The sequence below is a fragment of the Parasteatoda tepidariorum genome, chromosome 5 (assembly GCF_982258835.1).
Source record: "Parasteatoda tepidariorum strain Cologne lab strain chromosome 5, Ptep-v5.0, whole genome shotgun sequence".
NCBI classification, from domain to species: Eukaryota; Metazoa; Arthropoda; class Arachnida; order Araneae; family Theridiidae; genus Parasteatoda; species Parasteatoda tepidariorum.
Genome location: NC_141759.1, coordinates 2,362,783 through 2,381,262, shown reverse-complemented (window position 1 = coordinate 2,381,262; position 18,480 = coordinate 2,362,783). Strand labels below are relative to the sequence as shown.

The 18,480-nt window shown below is 32.9% G+C and overlaps 1 protein-coding gene across 1 annotated transcript in view; it reads left to right on the top strand.

Moving 5' to 3' along the window:
• LOC107437800 (uncharacterized) overlaps window positions 1–18,196 on the top strand; it is a 36,072-nt gene extending 17,876 nt beyond the window's left edge. The window contains exon 3 of the mRNA XM_087165069.1: window positions 14,855–18,196. Within this exon, the coding sequence (XP_087021195.1) occupies window positions 14,855–18,022 (3,168 nt within the window). The 3' untranslated portion in view covers window positions 18,023–18,196. The remainder of the gene's footprint in view (window positions 1–14,854) is intronic.
• The last annotated feature ends 284 nt before the right edge of the window (window positions 18,197–18,480 follow it).

The window sequence follows — 18,480 nt, the reverse complement described above, 5'->3', positions numbered from 1 at the left end:
ATAAAGAAGGAACGTTGCAATGCTACGTGCTACATTAACGACGTCTCCAGAGTAACTGAATGACGGTTCATATAGAAATCGCAGGTATGCGTCTCATACAACAACGCCCCCTATAGTTCGTTGCGATCGCGAATAGCGACACCGAGCAACCGATGAAATGATTGAATGATGATTTTTTTATAATGTGAACAGATGGAGACTCGAATTGTCTATGAAATTAATTGCTTATGAAAAAATGTTGCCATAAATAAAACAAAAAAACGTTTGAAATTTTTTTGTTTATCATGTAATAAATGATTATTGAACGAGTAAATGAGTTTATTTTAGCACTACGTTAATGTTTTTGTTGTTCTGCGAAAATTTGAAGTGGTATAAGCTAGCTATGCGAAATAGTGCTCAGTAAATTTCAGTGAAAACGAAAATTTTAAAATCAAAAAACGAAGAGCATACATGTTTTCTTATGTACAGTGAGCCAAAAATGAAATGGACCACCTTGAATAACTTTTTATGCAATGATCGCATCTTCACGATCAAGGACTCAATCTTAATAGTTCAAAGGGGTAACTTCATATAACAGACGATATTTTATATCACAGACGATATTTTATATCACAGATATTTTATGTCACTTCATGTAACAGACGATATTTTAAGTTTCTAAATCAGACACAAAAACGTACTTTCTCTGAATAAACATACCTCTTTTAGACGGATTCGGATTTTTGACCCCTAAAATATAGGGGGTAGCTGGAATCTGGGAAATAGGGTCCCCATAGTTTGGTCAGGAGAGCGATTCGAACTTCAGACCCCCTAATGTTAATTTTATTTTTTGTGTATTTCGCCATATCTCGAGAACTTTTTAGGCGAATTGAAAAATCTTTGCACACAATTATAAAATTTGTGCATCCAAAAGTAAATCAATGCGAAAAATAAAATTTTAGTAAATATTTATTATTTTTTATTTAGTAATAGTAAAAAAAAATTTAGTAATAGTCAAAAAACTTGATAAAAATTAATCTGTTTCCTTAAACTTTTCCCACTTTTTATCCTTTCGCCATCCTGTATTTTAGAAATCAAATAGGTGGCATAAAAGTTGCGTTTAACACTTTATTATGGAAAAATTAACAACTGGTACAAAAATGTGTGATTTGTGAGTATAAAATTAAATATATTTGTGAATGGATTCATTGAAAATATTTTCTTTTCTTTTAATAATATAGAAAAACTACTTTTTCTCTTTACGCTAGTTAACAAGCAAGTCTTTTTTCCCTGTCCGTCGTGGGCCACTGTTATACACTTAGTTTCGCTTTGCACAGATCTAGGCACCTAGAGCCTTGGTTGTTGTTGTTGTTGTCGGTCATTAAGGCAGAGGGGGTGTGATTGTTCCTTTTTTTTCAGTGGCGCCATCTAGGGCCAAGAATTCGACTTCTATCGCACCCATACTTCATACCCGTTTATAGAGTGGAACCATTCATACATCCATTCATTTGAACAAAGATCGTATTTTTGACCAGAACCAGAGAACGATCCATCTTCAATTCAGTACCCATTCAGAGGTATTGAATTGTTTTGGGAACATGGAGGACTTTGTTACTCGGCAAATTTAACGTGCACCAGTCACCATTTACTACATGGGGAGTCTTCGGTCGGCTTTATTCGAACTCCCGTTCTCACAAACGTGATTGGAGCCTTTTACTAATCAAGTGTCGGCTTTTCCCACTTTCGTTTTTGAGCGATGTTACAGCAAGACTAACTCGTTTTAAGCGCATGTTCATCTCTTTCTTCTCATAAATGGGTGATAATTTCGCCTTTATTTGTAGAGCGTTATTTGAAATAATATTAGACCAGAAAATTTTTAAAATAATTTTGAAACATTTGTTCTAGAATTTTTCTAGTTTTCTATTTCACTTTTGGAGAGGTTACAACATTCAGCACCTTTTAGAAGTGGACAGCAGCTTTAAAAACATTTATTTCGTGGTTATATTTGAAGCTCTCCAAAATTTTTGGTCAGCTTCTGAAACAGATCCTAGATTTTATGATTTTTTAATTTATATCATCGTTGCTACCATCTTCTTTAATTACTATTGCTCCCAGGTATGGGAAAGAAACTTCTTCGGAATTTATTTTCATTTTATTATTAGGTTTTGCATTTATTCAAAATGGTTTTTGTTTTTATTCTTATTAATTTGTAGACCAATTTGATTTGCATATTTATTACATTTTTTTCCCACTGTTCTTTTCAAGATAGATGAAAGGAGGTTATCTGCAGAATCAAGATTCCATAGGAGTGTTAAAATTCATATTAAAAAGGTTAAATTTGCTTTTTAATGCAATAACATTGTAAAGTTTTTTTGAGAGTAAAAATAATTGCCTTAAAATAATTGAATCAATTATTATTAATTGCATTCATATGAATTCCAGTTGAGATTTTACTCTGTTTATCATACGGTTCGAAAAAAAATTCATCAAAACTTATAATAAAACAATAATTATAAAATATATCTATAAAAATCTTCATGTGTCTCTTTTTTTACAGAATAAGGCATATTTTTTTGATTTGTATCCTTATTCAAATGTATCAATTCGTAATGTAATGAGTATATCGTACAGACCGATCTTAATATATATTTTTAGAATCCTTCATGAAGACAAAAAACACAATTAGTATATAACAGTAAAAAAAATCCTATAGAAATCTGACAAATAACAGTACAGGAAAGCAGGCGTAATAAATAGCTAAATTGGTTTGATTGTCGGAAGAAATAGAGAGGATCTGAAAAAACATCAAGTTTGAACTTCCAACGAAACCTGTTTTAATGTTTATTACATTCGCCTTCCTCTACTGAAATTTGCCATATTTTTGAATAATAATTGCTTTAATACAATTTTGTTCCTTTCCATGTGTTGATTTCTTGTTTTCATTTTTGATAAGGATTCTAAAAATAAATTTTAAGGAATGTATAATTGAATTCATTCTCATATCATTTTTAATTATTAAAAACGTTTCTATTTATGACTAACGATTTAAAAATGAATATTTTTCTTTATAAATTATTCTATATTATGAATAACAAATATTATTACCTCTCAAAAGTATCAAAAGATTTTTATTTTATTTTCATATCAGAAGGCCTCGTTCACCAGCCCTTCACCTTCATTCTTCTTTTTTTACTTACATTTTATACATTTTTTTAAGAAATATTATTTTTATAAAAGGTATAATTATTTTAATCTTATATGACACCAATGTAGTAATATGTTGATAGTAATAAAATAAACTATTACCAAGATTTAAAAAAAATACATAATAGTACTTAAAACTTACAAATAATATGGAATATATACATAAAAAATGTGTTTAGTTCTTAATCAAAAATGGATTTTTTAGCTCGTCAAATTTCAACTCTGTACGTAGTTGCATTTCTGCTGCCTGCAGTTTAGAGTTGGGCAAAACGAATCACCAAAATGATTCGAATCAATAGAATAAGTTAACTTTAGTAATTCGAACTGATTCGAAACACTTGTTGAGTTGAATCACTGTTTTGAAGCACCACTGACTCGAATCCCTTACTGATTCGAATTTACTTATTGATTCGAATTACCATTAGTAGATTTTTATAGATAGTTAAATACCTTTAAATATATAGTTCACAATTACTATTTTAATTATTGAAACGTTAGTGCTAAAATTTGAAATAAATTAAATTTTAAGATCGAGATTCAAAAACTATTTCATACCTTCAAATATGTGGTTTATGAATTCTACTTTATTTAATGAAATGTTAGTGTAAACAATCCAAATAAATTAAATCAGTTTAAGAACATTAAATAAATGATCCCAAGAAACTGAAGCGGTTTGATTCTACTTGATTCAAAACTCCATTCGGTTCAAACATAAATAAATGACAAATATCAGTCGACATGATAAAAATGCTTGAAAAATAGGCTCCCAATTTCAAGACTTGCTAGACGTGAATACGAAGAAACAAAAGTGATTTGAAATAAAAATTTAAAGTTGTCAACGAAGACTGGAAAAAAGGTGAAAAACGAAACTGGAAAAACTGCAGTGACCGAGAGGGGCAAATCAGAGTGGTAAAATGCATTTCCACGCACTTAGGAGAAGTCTTCGGATCATCCTCAGGGATATATCCCAGACCGTCGCCAATAGCCCATTGTGCAGCTCTAGTGCGACGTAAATTAACTACAACTACAGCACTTAGGAGAAGTTGTTTTTCCATTTTTCGTTGGCAACTTGACGTTTTTATTTCAAATTACTTTTGTTTCTTCGAATTCACGTCTGGTAAGTCTTGAAAATGATTTAGAAGAACTTGAAGCATGTCGGCTGTTATTTGCTATTTATATGTTTTTAAAGGCATGAAGTTTTTATTCGTGTAAAGTTTACGAACAGTTTTGGACTAGACAAGAGAGTGACCTTTAGGTAATTTTAAAATTTTTAAGGAAATCGTTAATGAGTTATCTTTTTAGTATGCAAGGAGAAAATTGTGTTTGAAAGTATAAAAAAGAACTTTTTATCTCAAGTCAGTCTTGGATATGATACTTATGGAATCATCCATATAACAGTTTAAAATTATAGCTTAGCCACAAGTGTAATGGCGAAAGAATTGAAGAAAAAAAAGAAAGAAAAAAAAGTTAAAATTGTTATAATAAATTATGAAATAATATTATCGAGAAATATTAAATTTTAATTTATTTTAATTAAAAAATTTTTATATCATATTATAATTACACTAAAATTCATTATAATTGCTGAAAAATCATCAAATTCTGAAAAAAAAACTTTTTTTTTATTTGACAATAACTTCGTCAAAAAACATGTTTTTTTGGAATTTTTTTTTCAAATGAAAGTTAAAAGTCCACATTTTTCAATGGTATAATAAATATTAACAATATCTAACCCCTTTGTGCCCGTACATCGCGTCAAACTTCACAAGAAATTAATACAATTTTCTATGATTGTTTAGAGTGTAATTGTACATAGTTGCAAAATATTTTAATTAATAACCATTAGAGTACATAAAAGTAGAGATTTTAAGCTTCAAAATGAGCTAAAGCAGAAGCATTTTTGATCATTTTTAAAGAAGTTATGACACTTTGAATTTTGCCATTTTTTTTAATAAGTTTCTAGGTGTACTGATACTTTTGAGCGGTACTGTATATATATATATATATATATATATATATATATATATATATATATATATATATATATATATATATATATATATTTATATATATATATACACACACACAAAATAATATGAAAAACATGAATAAAATAAAAATACACATACACACACATATATATATAAGTTCGAAATGCTGAGAAAACATGGGAAAAATTACAGAACAATGAAAAAAGGAGAAAAAAGGAAAAATAATAATAGAAATAACAAAAAACAGGAAAAAAATAGCAAAATTTTTTAAAAAATCCGGAAAATAAAAGGTATAATCTTTTTATCAGCTCACACGATTATAACTTTCTAATATTGCATCAATATAGCCAAAGCAAAATATATCAATACAATAGTGTGAGAAGCACTCAAAAAAATTTTTACAACAAAATTACAACCAATAAAATAGAACACAATAAGTAAAAATATCACGTAAAAACAGAAAATAAAATATAAAGAAAAAGCAGAATAAAACATGAAATGAAAACTATAAAGCGAACAGCGAATTCAAATGAACTTACATGAACGGGAAATTCTTCCAGAATGATTTAAAATATTTTAGTAACATGATTGCCAGATTGCTAAAAATGAAAACAAAAGCGTAAATTGAGCTAAAAGGGTAACTGGGGGAGTCTTGTATTAAAGTTCGTTTGATTTGTTAGTTAACTTTCAAAACTTTGCATATATATGTATATAGATCATGTATATATCAATAGAATGTCGACTTTCCCCGGTGAATGTCCGAAATATTTGTTATATCCGATTTGATATCAATTTATTCATTGATATTATTATATTTATTCGATATTTTAATATCTGCTGAGGATAGATTAAGAGAAACATCAGTGTTTGGAGTACCGGTTAAATGCATACAGGGCAGTGGCACTTGACTAGACATAGTATACATTTCGGACATTTACCAAAGCGATTGTCAGCATTCACCGGTGAAAGTCAACAACTACCCATTTCTGTCATTTACAGTAACATATTCTTTTATCGCAAAGAATTGTCTGAGTGAACTTCTAAAAACAGTTAACCTTTAAATAAATAAAAAACTAAATTCCAGAACAACTCATCATTGAAAACACATGGGCTTATAGATAATGAAATACCTCATTTCTGATACCTCTTCTTTAATAATGAAACACATGTTAAAGGGAACTCTTTGAAAGTTGCGACAACTAATTATTCGCACCAGATGAACTTAAAATTGTTTCTTTCAAGATGTCAAAAGCGGAATCTAAATTGAAATGTTGAGTATAAAAACCTTAACGATGAAACGAGAATCAATTTTCCCTCCTGGCAATTCTGTTCAAAACAACGTAACATTGTGATTCATTAAAAAGGATTTTTTTTCACTTCCTCAAAACATGTAAGTATCGTGCATTTATATTCTTATATACGGATATACAGTCTAACCCCGCTACAATGATCCCGGTATATAGTGAAAACTCGGTTATAGTGAACATTTTTAGTACCACGCAATTATTTAAGTAATGCTATATCATATGCTTATAATGAACAGTTAAGAAAGTAGTTATTCGATAACTCAAATTTCCTTTTTGCAGGAATTTAAAAAAAAAGTTGCAAAATTTTATAATCCCAAAAGTGTATTAATTACGAAACAAATGAAGTCATACAGAGAAGTGTTGAAAATAATATGACTAGAATGTTTACCAAATCGATTGACGACGAAGCCATGTGGAACATAAACAAACACCAAAGTTGCCAGGTACACAAAAAAATATATCACGGTTACAATAAAATACATAAACAAATAATAAATCTCTAAGTTAAGCAAATGACGCAGACGAGAAAGAATTATATTTTAACACATTCCATGTGCGACACGACTCTGTACTTAATTACTAACTTATCTAGAGAAACTTACTTTAATACGCCATTTTGCTGATGAAGATTAGCTGGTACTAACACTATAGGTCACTTGTATGGGTATGGGATATCTTCTTCTTGAAGTGCCTAATTAGGAGAGTATTCTCTAGGAAAGGGTCGAGTTGCTCACAGTACGCTCGCTTCCGAATACGACAGCTATTTTGAATGATTATGAGGAGCTTCAACTATGAACTTATTTTAACTCTTCCTCTGATTTTATAAAACAGCTGAAGTATAAAATATTTCATAAAAAATAAATGATCTTTCATATACTACCAGTCTTGATTAACGTTGTTATACCTAGTGTTAAATTAATAATCCAGTTAATATAAAGTATAACATTTACTATATAATTAAAATGAAGAGTTTGTTTGTGTTTATGTGTTGTATATGTGTGCCCCCTCCCATATCTCTATATGGTTTATATGGCACCTATGTTCAACAATGAGATGTTCAACCCGTATGGAGAACTGTTATTTACTTCGTTTAGTGAAGTTATAACAAATTATAATGTATGGGTATTAATGCTGACAAATCAAATTGACATGTTTTCTTGTTTCAAACATTAATTGCAGGATTATATGAAAAAAACGTACTATTTTGTTTTTTTACGAAACAAAAGCGTACATATAGTTATTCAATTTTTACTTAATTAAAATGAAAATTCATGCTCATGAAATTAAAGAATAATACCGTTTAAGTATGTCAATATCACACATTGTGACATTAAGATCATAATATTAATATATTTATAAGATAGAATGTGATCGAATGAAGTATGAATTTAGTAGGGGAGAGTGGGGTCAATTGTAACATTTTTTACTTAACTATTTTTAACTAACAAAAAATCCAATATATTATTAGTATTAATTGACAGACGAGTAAAGTAGACTATCCTCTACTAGAAAAAAAATAAATACCTTATTTTAAATGCTATTATATTAGTTATTAACAATGTTTGACAGTCGTTCACTTGTTACAATTGTCCCCACTCACGGGGTCAATTGTAACAGTTCATAAATTCAACTAAAACGTAGTTAATTATACATATTATCATAGTTGTGATATATTTTTTTATTGATCAAAATAGTAGTGATATTTTAGGAGTAAAAATAATAACGAGCAGAGACCTAAAGGGTTAAACTTTTAACTTTAAGGGGTTAAAAATTTTAATTTATGCTGTGAAAGGTGACAAATAAAATAATGCTCATGCAACATAATATAAATGATGTAGGAAACTATTGGTGGTCCTTAAAGAGTTAAGTAATGGTTTGTAAACATATGATTATTTATTTTCAGCTGTTACAATCGTCCCCAAGACGCCATTATAGCTTCATTTGTTAAAAACAATGCTAGTTAATTAACAAAACTAATCTTTTTTTTTTTGAAATGTTAATTAAGGTGTCCACTTACATATTCGGTTAATAATTTTTATTTGTTTAAGCAAAATTACTCTGTTACAATATAATATTCTAATACCAAAAAAAGTACTTACGTAGCGTGAAAATATCTTTTGTGATGCAACTCTTTCAAAAATACATGAAAATGGTTGCCAGCAGGGGTGTACATGTAGATTTATTAAATACACCTTGTGAGCTGCCTAGGATATAAATCTAGAAACCGACACTCGAAATTTTTGCTCTGTTACAATCGTACCCTGTTACAATTGACCCCACTCTCCCCTACTAAAAAAATATGATACGTGAAGGGCATGGCTTACTCGAAATAGAATGAAGAGAGCAGTTACTAACGTAAACAAATGCCCCGTTTCAATAGCCCATCAGGATCGAGATACCCCCACACTACGTCACTTGCAGTTATCCCATTGTAGATTCCTTTAAAAGCTTTTAAATCTTAGACAGAGCTGAGAGAACATAAGACAAAACTAAAGAAACGTAAGACGGGAAGAGAAAAATCTTATCATGAAATGAACAGCAAATTGCACGCCTTGAGTCGATTACAGTTATGAAAAAGATAATCGATAGCGTAAAAACAAATATAAATTAAAAGAGTAAAAATGTAAAAACTAAATAAACTCAATAAATAAAATGCTGAAAATTTAGAATGGCGACCGAAAACAAAAGAAACTCATTTAAGTTGCTGAATTTGGAGTTGTAGGCTTACATGTGCTGTAGCAACATCACAGTTAGTTTAAATATCAAGGAAGCTTTTTATCATTTCAAGCTTAAACATGGCACTAACAAATTCATCAGTTCATTTGATTTTCCGTGGACATCAGACCTAATTAAATGACAGCAAATTCTTCAATGGATGATATAATTCGAACTTCATAATTTTCCTATAGAGGGTAGGTAGGTACTTTATTTACGTCACACTACAGCTGCAAAGTGGGCTATTGGTGACGGTTTGGGAAACATCCCTGATTATGATCCGAAAACATGCCTTCGCAACTTTGAGCCTACGCATAGGGAATGCTTTGGTAGCCCGATAACCTGCGCACGATGTCGAGCTATTTACGGTAGAACAGTTTAACGAGGACCGATACCGCGCAATTTTGATCCCTACGCAGGCTGATGAAAGTGTTCACCCACCAGTTTACTGACCGCAGATAGTGATGCTTGACTTCCGTATTCTACTGGGAATCGTGTCTTTATCATATCGCGTAGAGGGAAGTCCACAATTCTCAACAAAACCTACTGTCCCAAAAAGGTCATGGTATACTTTGTGCTAAGTAGACTAAAGCAAAAAAAAAAATGAAAAATGACATGAATAAAGCACTATAGTACAGAAAAGGACGTGCTATAGTTTCGGTCCTATAAACAAGAATCTTTATCAGTGTTATCAGTGTCTAAACATCGTTTTTGGTGTTTTGACTGTTTAAGCAGTGAGGAAGTATCTTGTTTATAGCACCGGAAGTACAGTATGTATATTGCTGCATGTCAATTTTTTATATTTTATAACCATCGTAGAACTGTCGACCCAATTTTTGGGTTTTCATCAACTAATAACAAGCTTAAGCCCGTCCCGCCCCCGTAAGGGGGCATCCGGGGGCACTCCGAAAGTTCGAAGTGAGCGTAACAGTTCAATTACATGAGCAAACATATTCAAAATTTTCAAATTAGAGTTTTAACAAATAGGTGGAATATTAAATATGAAATCCAGAAAACGGTGCTACTTAGAAATAAACTAAGGAAACAAACACTACAAAGAAAATAAACAGTAACAATCAGAAGAGATATTGATGTCGCATCTTCAGTAGGGGTGCAAAGTTAATAAAAGGAAACAATTTCACATGGAAAATAAAGGATGTTTGTAACTCAGAATATAATTATGGCTGGCACAACAGTACTAAAGTTATCAAATTCCAGTAATTATTATTATTATTTTTTTTTTAAACAGAAAGAACATATATATACCATATATAAAAACTCTAGGAACACAAGTGATTAAAATTTTCAAAATGAGGAATCACATAAGGGCAGAGATTGACAAAGCATGAGACTAAAGCTCCAAAAAAAAAAACATTTTAAGAGAAAATTCAAGTAATAATCAAACCATAACAGGAAAGTTAATAAGCCGTGATTTAGGTGTATTTTTCCTAACAAGAGGCAGCAAAAGGCCATCAGGATTCAGGGAGGTGCCTTGTTACTAAACAATTTTCTTATTATTTCCTCAATTCCCTTTTTTATTTTAGGGTTTGACCAATGCTGCTTTATAAACTCGTAGGTGGTTTTTGAATGAAAAAATTTCTCTCTAATGTGCTTAAAATTTGTACACTGGATTAAGATATGTTCCCAATCCTCAACAAGCTGACAGGTACTGCACAGCTGAGCTCCCCCAAAAAACCTGGCTTGATGTTGTCCATGACAGCCGTGATTAGTTAGGAATTGATTTAAAAAGAAATTCCCCATGATTTTCCTCGTTTGAACTTTCGGGAGGAGCTCGAATGTGTGCCTTCCCTTTGTGAAGCTGTCACTCCATCTCTCCTGCCATTCAATCAATTTTTCGCGTTCCAAAGTTTTTCTTGCAGTCCGCCTGCTAGGATCTTCAAACAGGTCGACCGTTGATCTCTCACAGGCTAATTTGGCTAACCTATCAGCTTCTTCGTTGCCCTTATGGCCTGCATGTGCTTTTATCCAATGTAAAGCGATATTGTTTGTGAATTCTTGTTTTATTAAGTGGACTAAATACTCTTTAGAGTTGCTGCTTTCCAAAGCTTGCAGGCTAGACAGGGAATCCGTATAAATTGAGATATTGTCTGTAATTCTTTGTTCTTTAAGCCAACGAATCGACTGGAGAATGGCCCATAATTCAGCCTTAAACACGGAAACGTGATCAGAGATGCGAAAGGTTTTTTCATCAACTAATGTTCAACTGCGTAGCCTTGTCACTTTGAATCCAATCCAGAAGACAAGGGAACTCCTGGATTGAGTATTGAGAGAAATTTGCCTTCGTGGAGGGCATTTTGCGCATTCGCCTTACATGAAGACCCGCATTCTAACCCGCATTCGCCTTACATGAAGACCCGCATTCTAACCCGCATTCGCCTTACATGAAGACCCGCATTCTAACCCGCATTCGCCTTACATGAAGAGGAAGACCACGAGAACCTTCCACGGTTAGCCTACGCCAAGGGGACTCTAACCCATGACCCGTCTACCACAGAGGATATTTTTACGTCAGCACTGTGTTCAGTGTAAGCCTGATATGTAATTCGTATTAACCAGCCATGGCTGGGATTCAAACCCGGTTCACCTGATTGGAAGGCTCTATCCCCTGAGCCATCCAGTATTTTCATTTGAGCTTTATTCACGTTGTTGTTTTAATAACATTGCCATCTATTTTCCTGTTCACTCCACTTCGTCACAAAATATCGGCTTGAATCTGTGAACTCTACTAAAAATGTTGTCTGCTTTTTGTCGGACTATTTAATTACTGCTTAAGTTAGCTTGATTATTTATGACTCTTACAGTGTTTTTTGTACACCAACACTTCTTTCTGGAAAAGGAAATTAAAGTTTAAATATAAAATTCTGCTCAGTCACTCGTACCATAATGGGAGAGTTTGCGCTTCTGCTACTTAGGAGATATTGAGCCCATTCTTCTCTCACGGTTCTCAAAAACGAGAATAACGAAGTGGGACATTTATTCAAGGATTGGGATACCCTGCTTGGCAGTGAAATGGGCCCGTGTCAAAGAGGTCGTGGGTTCGATCCTCACACTGATGCTCGTTAAATCGGTCGGATCACAAAGTCCACCATGTTCCAATAACTAAACATACCTCTGGGGGTACTGATCCAAGAGTTTCCACTTCTTCTGCATTGGGTTCAAAATGACAAGGCTACGGAGTTGAACATTAGTAGTCATAAACCCAAAAAAATTGGGTCGGCTGTTCAGTAACGGTTATAAAATAAAATATAAAATCGGGAGCACCTCTTATAGTGGTGATTTTTTATAATCTTACAGAAAACAAGGAAATGACGCTAAAATGAAATTTTTAAAAATAAGTAATCGAGATAAAAATAATAGAAAAATGGAAAATTTTATATACAGTTGAATGTACAGTGCTCAATCCAAAGAATACCCTACTTGGCACTCTAACTTAGTTTGAGTTCTTGCCTTCCGTCTAAAATGTAGCGACTTTTATTTGTTCTTTTCAATTAAATATATAATCTTCTTCAGCAAGAGTTTCACAAGGTTATCAACTGGAAAATAGGTGTTGTTTTAGGTTTTTTATGTCCGCTCTCTTTTCAACTAGATTACCTTCATAGTCTAGATCAATTTTGAACACCATAATTGCAAATAAAGAACTGAAAAGATTCTTCTTGCGTAAGCATTCATACAACAGCAGCACAAGAAAATCAATTAAAAAAAAGCAGATGATAATTTTGGAACTTCTTGGAATGGGAGTGCCTGCAGCAAGTGACGTAGTGTGGGTACCTCGATCCTCATGGGTAGTAGAAATGTGGTATTTGTTTACGTTTGCAACCTTTCTCTCCATTCTATTTCGAATAAGAGAAGCCCATCAAATATCAATTCTTTTAAGTAACACGTTCTAAATTCTTTTGTAAAGATTTTTTTTCAAGGATTTCAATTCTTTCACTCTATATTTACACAGATATTTAACACAAAGGCAGACACGAAGCCAAGTGGAACATAAACAAATTTATTATGCATTGAAGTTGCCAGATACGCAAAACAAAAATATATCACGGTTATAATAAAATACATAAACAAATAATAAATCTGAGTTAAGTAGACGAGAAAGAAATATATTTCAACTCATTCGATGTGCGATACGGCTCTGTATTTAAATAACTTATATTTCATTAACATTCTAAATTATTTAGAGAAACTTAGCTCAACTTTAATACGCCATTTTGCTAATGATAGTATTGGATGATTAGCTGGCGCTGACGTCATAGGTCACATGTGTGAGTATAGGAGGTCTTTTTCTTCTTGAAGTTCAAGTACCCAATTGATTCTTTACTAGAATGAGTTTTTTGTTTTTGTTTTCTCCAGTGTGTATTCTTAATGTGCTTACGTAATATGAATTTCAAGTGTTATGTTCTTTTTGAATAATTTATTCATATTTATTTATCTCGGTGGAAATTTTAAGATAAAAATAAATACTGAAGTAAGAGAAGTGTTTTGTAACATTTTAATAAACGTATATTGGTAGGAATTGAAAACCAATTTAGCCCGTTCAGTGACAAGGGGAATCAATTGATGGTGCTTTTACAACTTACAACGTAAAATGTGACCGTGTTTATAAAGGTCTATCCAGAAAAAAAAAAGCATTTGATCAGTGATCGCTAAATTGTAACCACAATTTTCTCACTTTCGTAATGAATCGTCAGAATGCTTTTATGCGCGACAGTTCGATATCAATTTATATACCTGACATGTTTCATATTTAATATAATTTTTTGAACTATTATTTGTAATTAAATTAGCGACTTATGCAGAATACCACACCTTTAGAGTAACTAATTTAAAAAAAAGCTTTTTTTTAAAATAAGAATCGCTATTTGGATTTTAAAATCGCGTGAATATGTATCACGATATTGGATTTTGAAACGCGAAAACATAAATTGCGATATTGAATTTTTAAATAGCTTAAATATGAATTGCGATGCATAATTTTTAGATCATAGGAACATGAATAGCAATGCGTAGTTTTTAAATCACGTATAAATACGAAAATCGTTTTTGATATGACAAGCTCGTAAATACGAATCTCGATATTGGATATTAAACTGGCGTGAATACGAATCACGATACTTGGCTTTTAAATCACGTGAGGAGGAATTGTAATGCAGAATTTTTAAATCGTGTAAATGCGAATCGCAATGTATAACTTCTAAATCAGGTAAATACGAAAATAAAAACCATCCCAAAAAAATCGAAATTGGCCGATGAATCACATGTATGTATAAGTCATGTTAACATGATTCAACAAAAGTTTCAACATGGATCATAAGATTTTGAATCGCGAATCATAAGAGATTGAGATGGATCATAAGATTTTGAATCGCGGAAGTTCGCGAACCAATGATCTCGTGATACCCGGAATTCGCTGACAATTCATATGCCCTGCTTCTAGTTTTTAGGCCCAGACGAACGATACATAAAAAACGGGAATTCCGGTGTACGCCCGGAATGCAATCCCCCCTGTTTTATTTGTTTTAATTTGTTTTTATTGCTTTTCGAATTAAAGTATACTCTTCTAAATTTACCTTAATGATTAATGGTATTTTTTAAAAAAACTTTTTGTCTCTTCCAGTTGCCATTGTGAATACCCTTTAACTGACTGAATTAACTGACTTTTACACAGCTACAACTATGTCAATTAAAATTAATTTTCAAAACTCGAGTGCGCTGATGCGTATGAAGAGGGAAGATGAAATGGAAGCACTTGAAAGACAATCAGCTTGGTGCAACAAACTGCAGAAGGGCTCGAATGCTGCAGATGCTGCAACTTCAGCAGCCTTTGGTGTGGGGATGTTAACCCTTGCCACAGCTTTGCCCGGTGTTGGCGCTCTTTTGGGAGGTGTTCTGATAGGAGCTGGCATCGGCAAGCGTATGATGGGAGACGCAATGGTGGATAAAAATTGTTCTGATCTTCCTATGAGAAAAATGGAATTAAGGATGAATAGAAAAATTCATGACATCAATCGGAAGTTAGATCAGCAAACGGAAATTTTAAAGGATATTTCTGACAAAGTCAGCAAGACTCTTTCTGACATACAAGATACGAGGAAAGAAATGAGCGAAGGTTTTCTGCTCACGATAAAAACCATGAAAGAGCTCGACACCAGTCATCCCATTTCAGTCATTAAAACCGTGAGTGCATCCATTGCATTTAGTGAAAATAATAAACTGCAGGCTAGCAAACAGCAATACACGAATGTAATGAAACAGGAAATAGCCGAAGGGTTTCTCTACAGTTACATAAAACCGCAAGGAACCCTTTACGAAGCTCTGTTTTCTATCATTAACAGAAATAATGCTAAGCCGGAAAGTATTGACGATCAAAATGCTTATAATGCTTTATCTGCCCTCACTTTCGGGACTCTGACTTATGTGTCCATTTTCTTGTCTCTAATTGATCAGTACACATATGTAGCAGAATACTGTTATCAAAAAAATGACCTGGAAAATTTTAACGAGCATCTTGACCGTCTCTTATTTTACTTCCCATTTTTCGATGTTATTATCAATAAAAGTAATGAAGGTTTAATTGACAAAGTCGTTGAAATATTAAGTTATGCGAAAGACATCAACAACGTGGGGTGGATCAGCGTAGAATTATACGATACCATCCAGAGCCAAATAAACACGCTGCAACAGTTTAAAAAGAACATTACGTCCATGTCTTTACCTGTTATTAAAGATCCCCCGGTAAATGATATCGATATCAATTTCGACGCATATGACGTGTTTCAACGTAGCACTACTGATTTCTTAGACTGGAAGAAAGGTTCCAAAATAAGTTACGCTTTGCAATACGAAAAGGATGGTAAATATTCTAAAGTTAGCAATTGGGTATCAGAGGAGGTGATGAGCATTGCTAACCCTAAGATTGAGTTGAGAAATACGGACGAAATGAATCGACTCGTTTTCCGAAAATTCGACAACAACCCTCCCGAATTGATACGCATCGTATCGGGAGACAGCTTAAGCTTCAGAGACGTCGACAGAGATTTGTACAACTTGGTTTTCAAACGATCCTACAACGACGAAGAAATGGTTGACCGCATGTTTCAACTTATTAGGTTCGGTGCGGACCTAAAAGCAGAATTTGAGAACAAAAGAAACGTGATGCACGCAGCAGCTGAAGCTGGTAGAGTCGTTTTACTGACAAAAATTATAGACTATTCTGAGGAATCTCTTGTGAATAAAAAGGATGCATTTGGCTTGACGCCTCTCCATGTAGCAGCAGAGAACAATAAAGCAGAATTTGTGAAAGCGCTGATCGAACAAAATGCTGATGTCAACGCAAAAACGGATGACTTCAATTCGACACCCTTACACTTAGCAGTGCGTTGGAAGTGTGAGAAATGCGTCGAATATTTATTGTCCAGTAAAGATATAAGACCTAATGACTCTGATAGCGGAGGAAAAACTCCGCTGCACATTGCCGTCTCGGATAATTCACTGAATCCAAAAGTCGTCGACAGGTTAGTCAAAGATCCCAATGTTGACGTCAATGCCAAAGATAAGTTGGGACTGACACCTTTGCACTCAGCAGTACTTTTAAATTCTAAAAAGAACTTTTTCAACCTGGCTTCGAGAAAGAACCTCGACCTGTGGGCGAAGGACAATAATAACATGACAGCACTTCACTATGCAGCAATGAGTGGATTTTCTGGACCGCTTTCTGGCATCATTCAGACTGATACTAAAGGTATAAACGAGGCTGCAACAAGCAGAGAATGGACCCCACTACATTTCGCTGCTTACTTCAAACATGAAGAAGTCATTCACTTGCTTTTGCATTCTAAAGAAACAAAGGACACGATACAGGCAGACCTACCAGATGCAGACTTGCAAACGCCGTTGCACTTGGCAGCTGCAGGTGGAGTGAAGGAAGCTGTCAAATATTTAATATCTCCTGGTCAGGCGAAAGTTTATAAGAAAACCGCAAAAGGCTATACGGCTCTCGACCTCGCACTTCTTTATAAGCACGAGGAGAGTGTTAGAGAAATTCTCACGTGGGAACGTGATCTTAACCAACAAATGGAAAATGGCTCCTATATCGCTGATCTAGATCCACTAGCCTGTGGAATAGCTCAAACAATATTCATGTGGGATCTTTGGGAATATTTAGTGGAACTGGGTCGCTGTAAATATAATAAGCTTTACCCATTACCGAAAAGGGAAAAAAGATCTTTTATTTCGATAAGAGAAAATGTAGGAAACAATGACCACTTTTATTTTCAGAATTTCTCGAAAGAAAATGATTATCAACCGAAAGCAAAAATCTCAAGTGATTCTTTCAAGTCCAATGAAGATTTGGGCATTAAAAAACATAATGTTTTCGAGAATGCAGATGTAAATGGTGCACTACTGCTGTTGGATTTGTTTATGCGAAAGTACAGAAATGAAAAATTCACTCCAGAATTGCAAAATTTAAGCTCTCCCTTCGACGAAAGAGTGCAAGCGCTGAAAATTACTGAAAAGTTAGAAAAAGTGCTCTCTGCAATAAGTTCTGAGAAGAATATGGAAGATTTAGATTTCTTCGATGTCCATTCGAAGCTATATAAAGCTATCACGAGTCGTGATGGGCGCCGAATCGTGAATATTTTATGTTCATTCATTGAAGAGTATGCATCACTCACTCCTGAAGAGATTCAACAAGTTTTGACAGAAGTTACATTCGATGAACCTGAAACAATATTTCCAGAGAAACAAGCTGATGCTAACTTGAAGCGCTTAATCGAACAATCCTGCTACAATAACAAACGTTACTAAGAATCGCATTTCGGTACTGAAATCATTTTCTGTATTTATTAAGTTCAATATATAATTATACTCATTTCAATATTTAATAAATTTAAGAATGTTCAACACTAACGTCTGATGAGATTAAAGTAATTAAAATAGTTAAGATTAAAATAAATTTAATGCGCATTGAGCACTATTTCCTGTGAATAAGTAAATAATAATAATAAAACAGATCAAGGCAAACACGAAGAGCGCTTAATCAAAGATTTTACTATTATAACAATCGTTTCCATGAAACTCATTTCAATATTTAAATAAATTCTATAATGATTATAAAGTCCTGCAGAAATTGCAAGTTTAAGTATTTCGTTTTAGGTGTTGGTAAGTGTGGGATTTTTCTAAACTAATATACAGGTTAAGGGTTGATTATTTTATTTTATTTTATACCCTATTGCAGTGAATATATTTTATTTTCAGCAGACTGT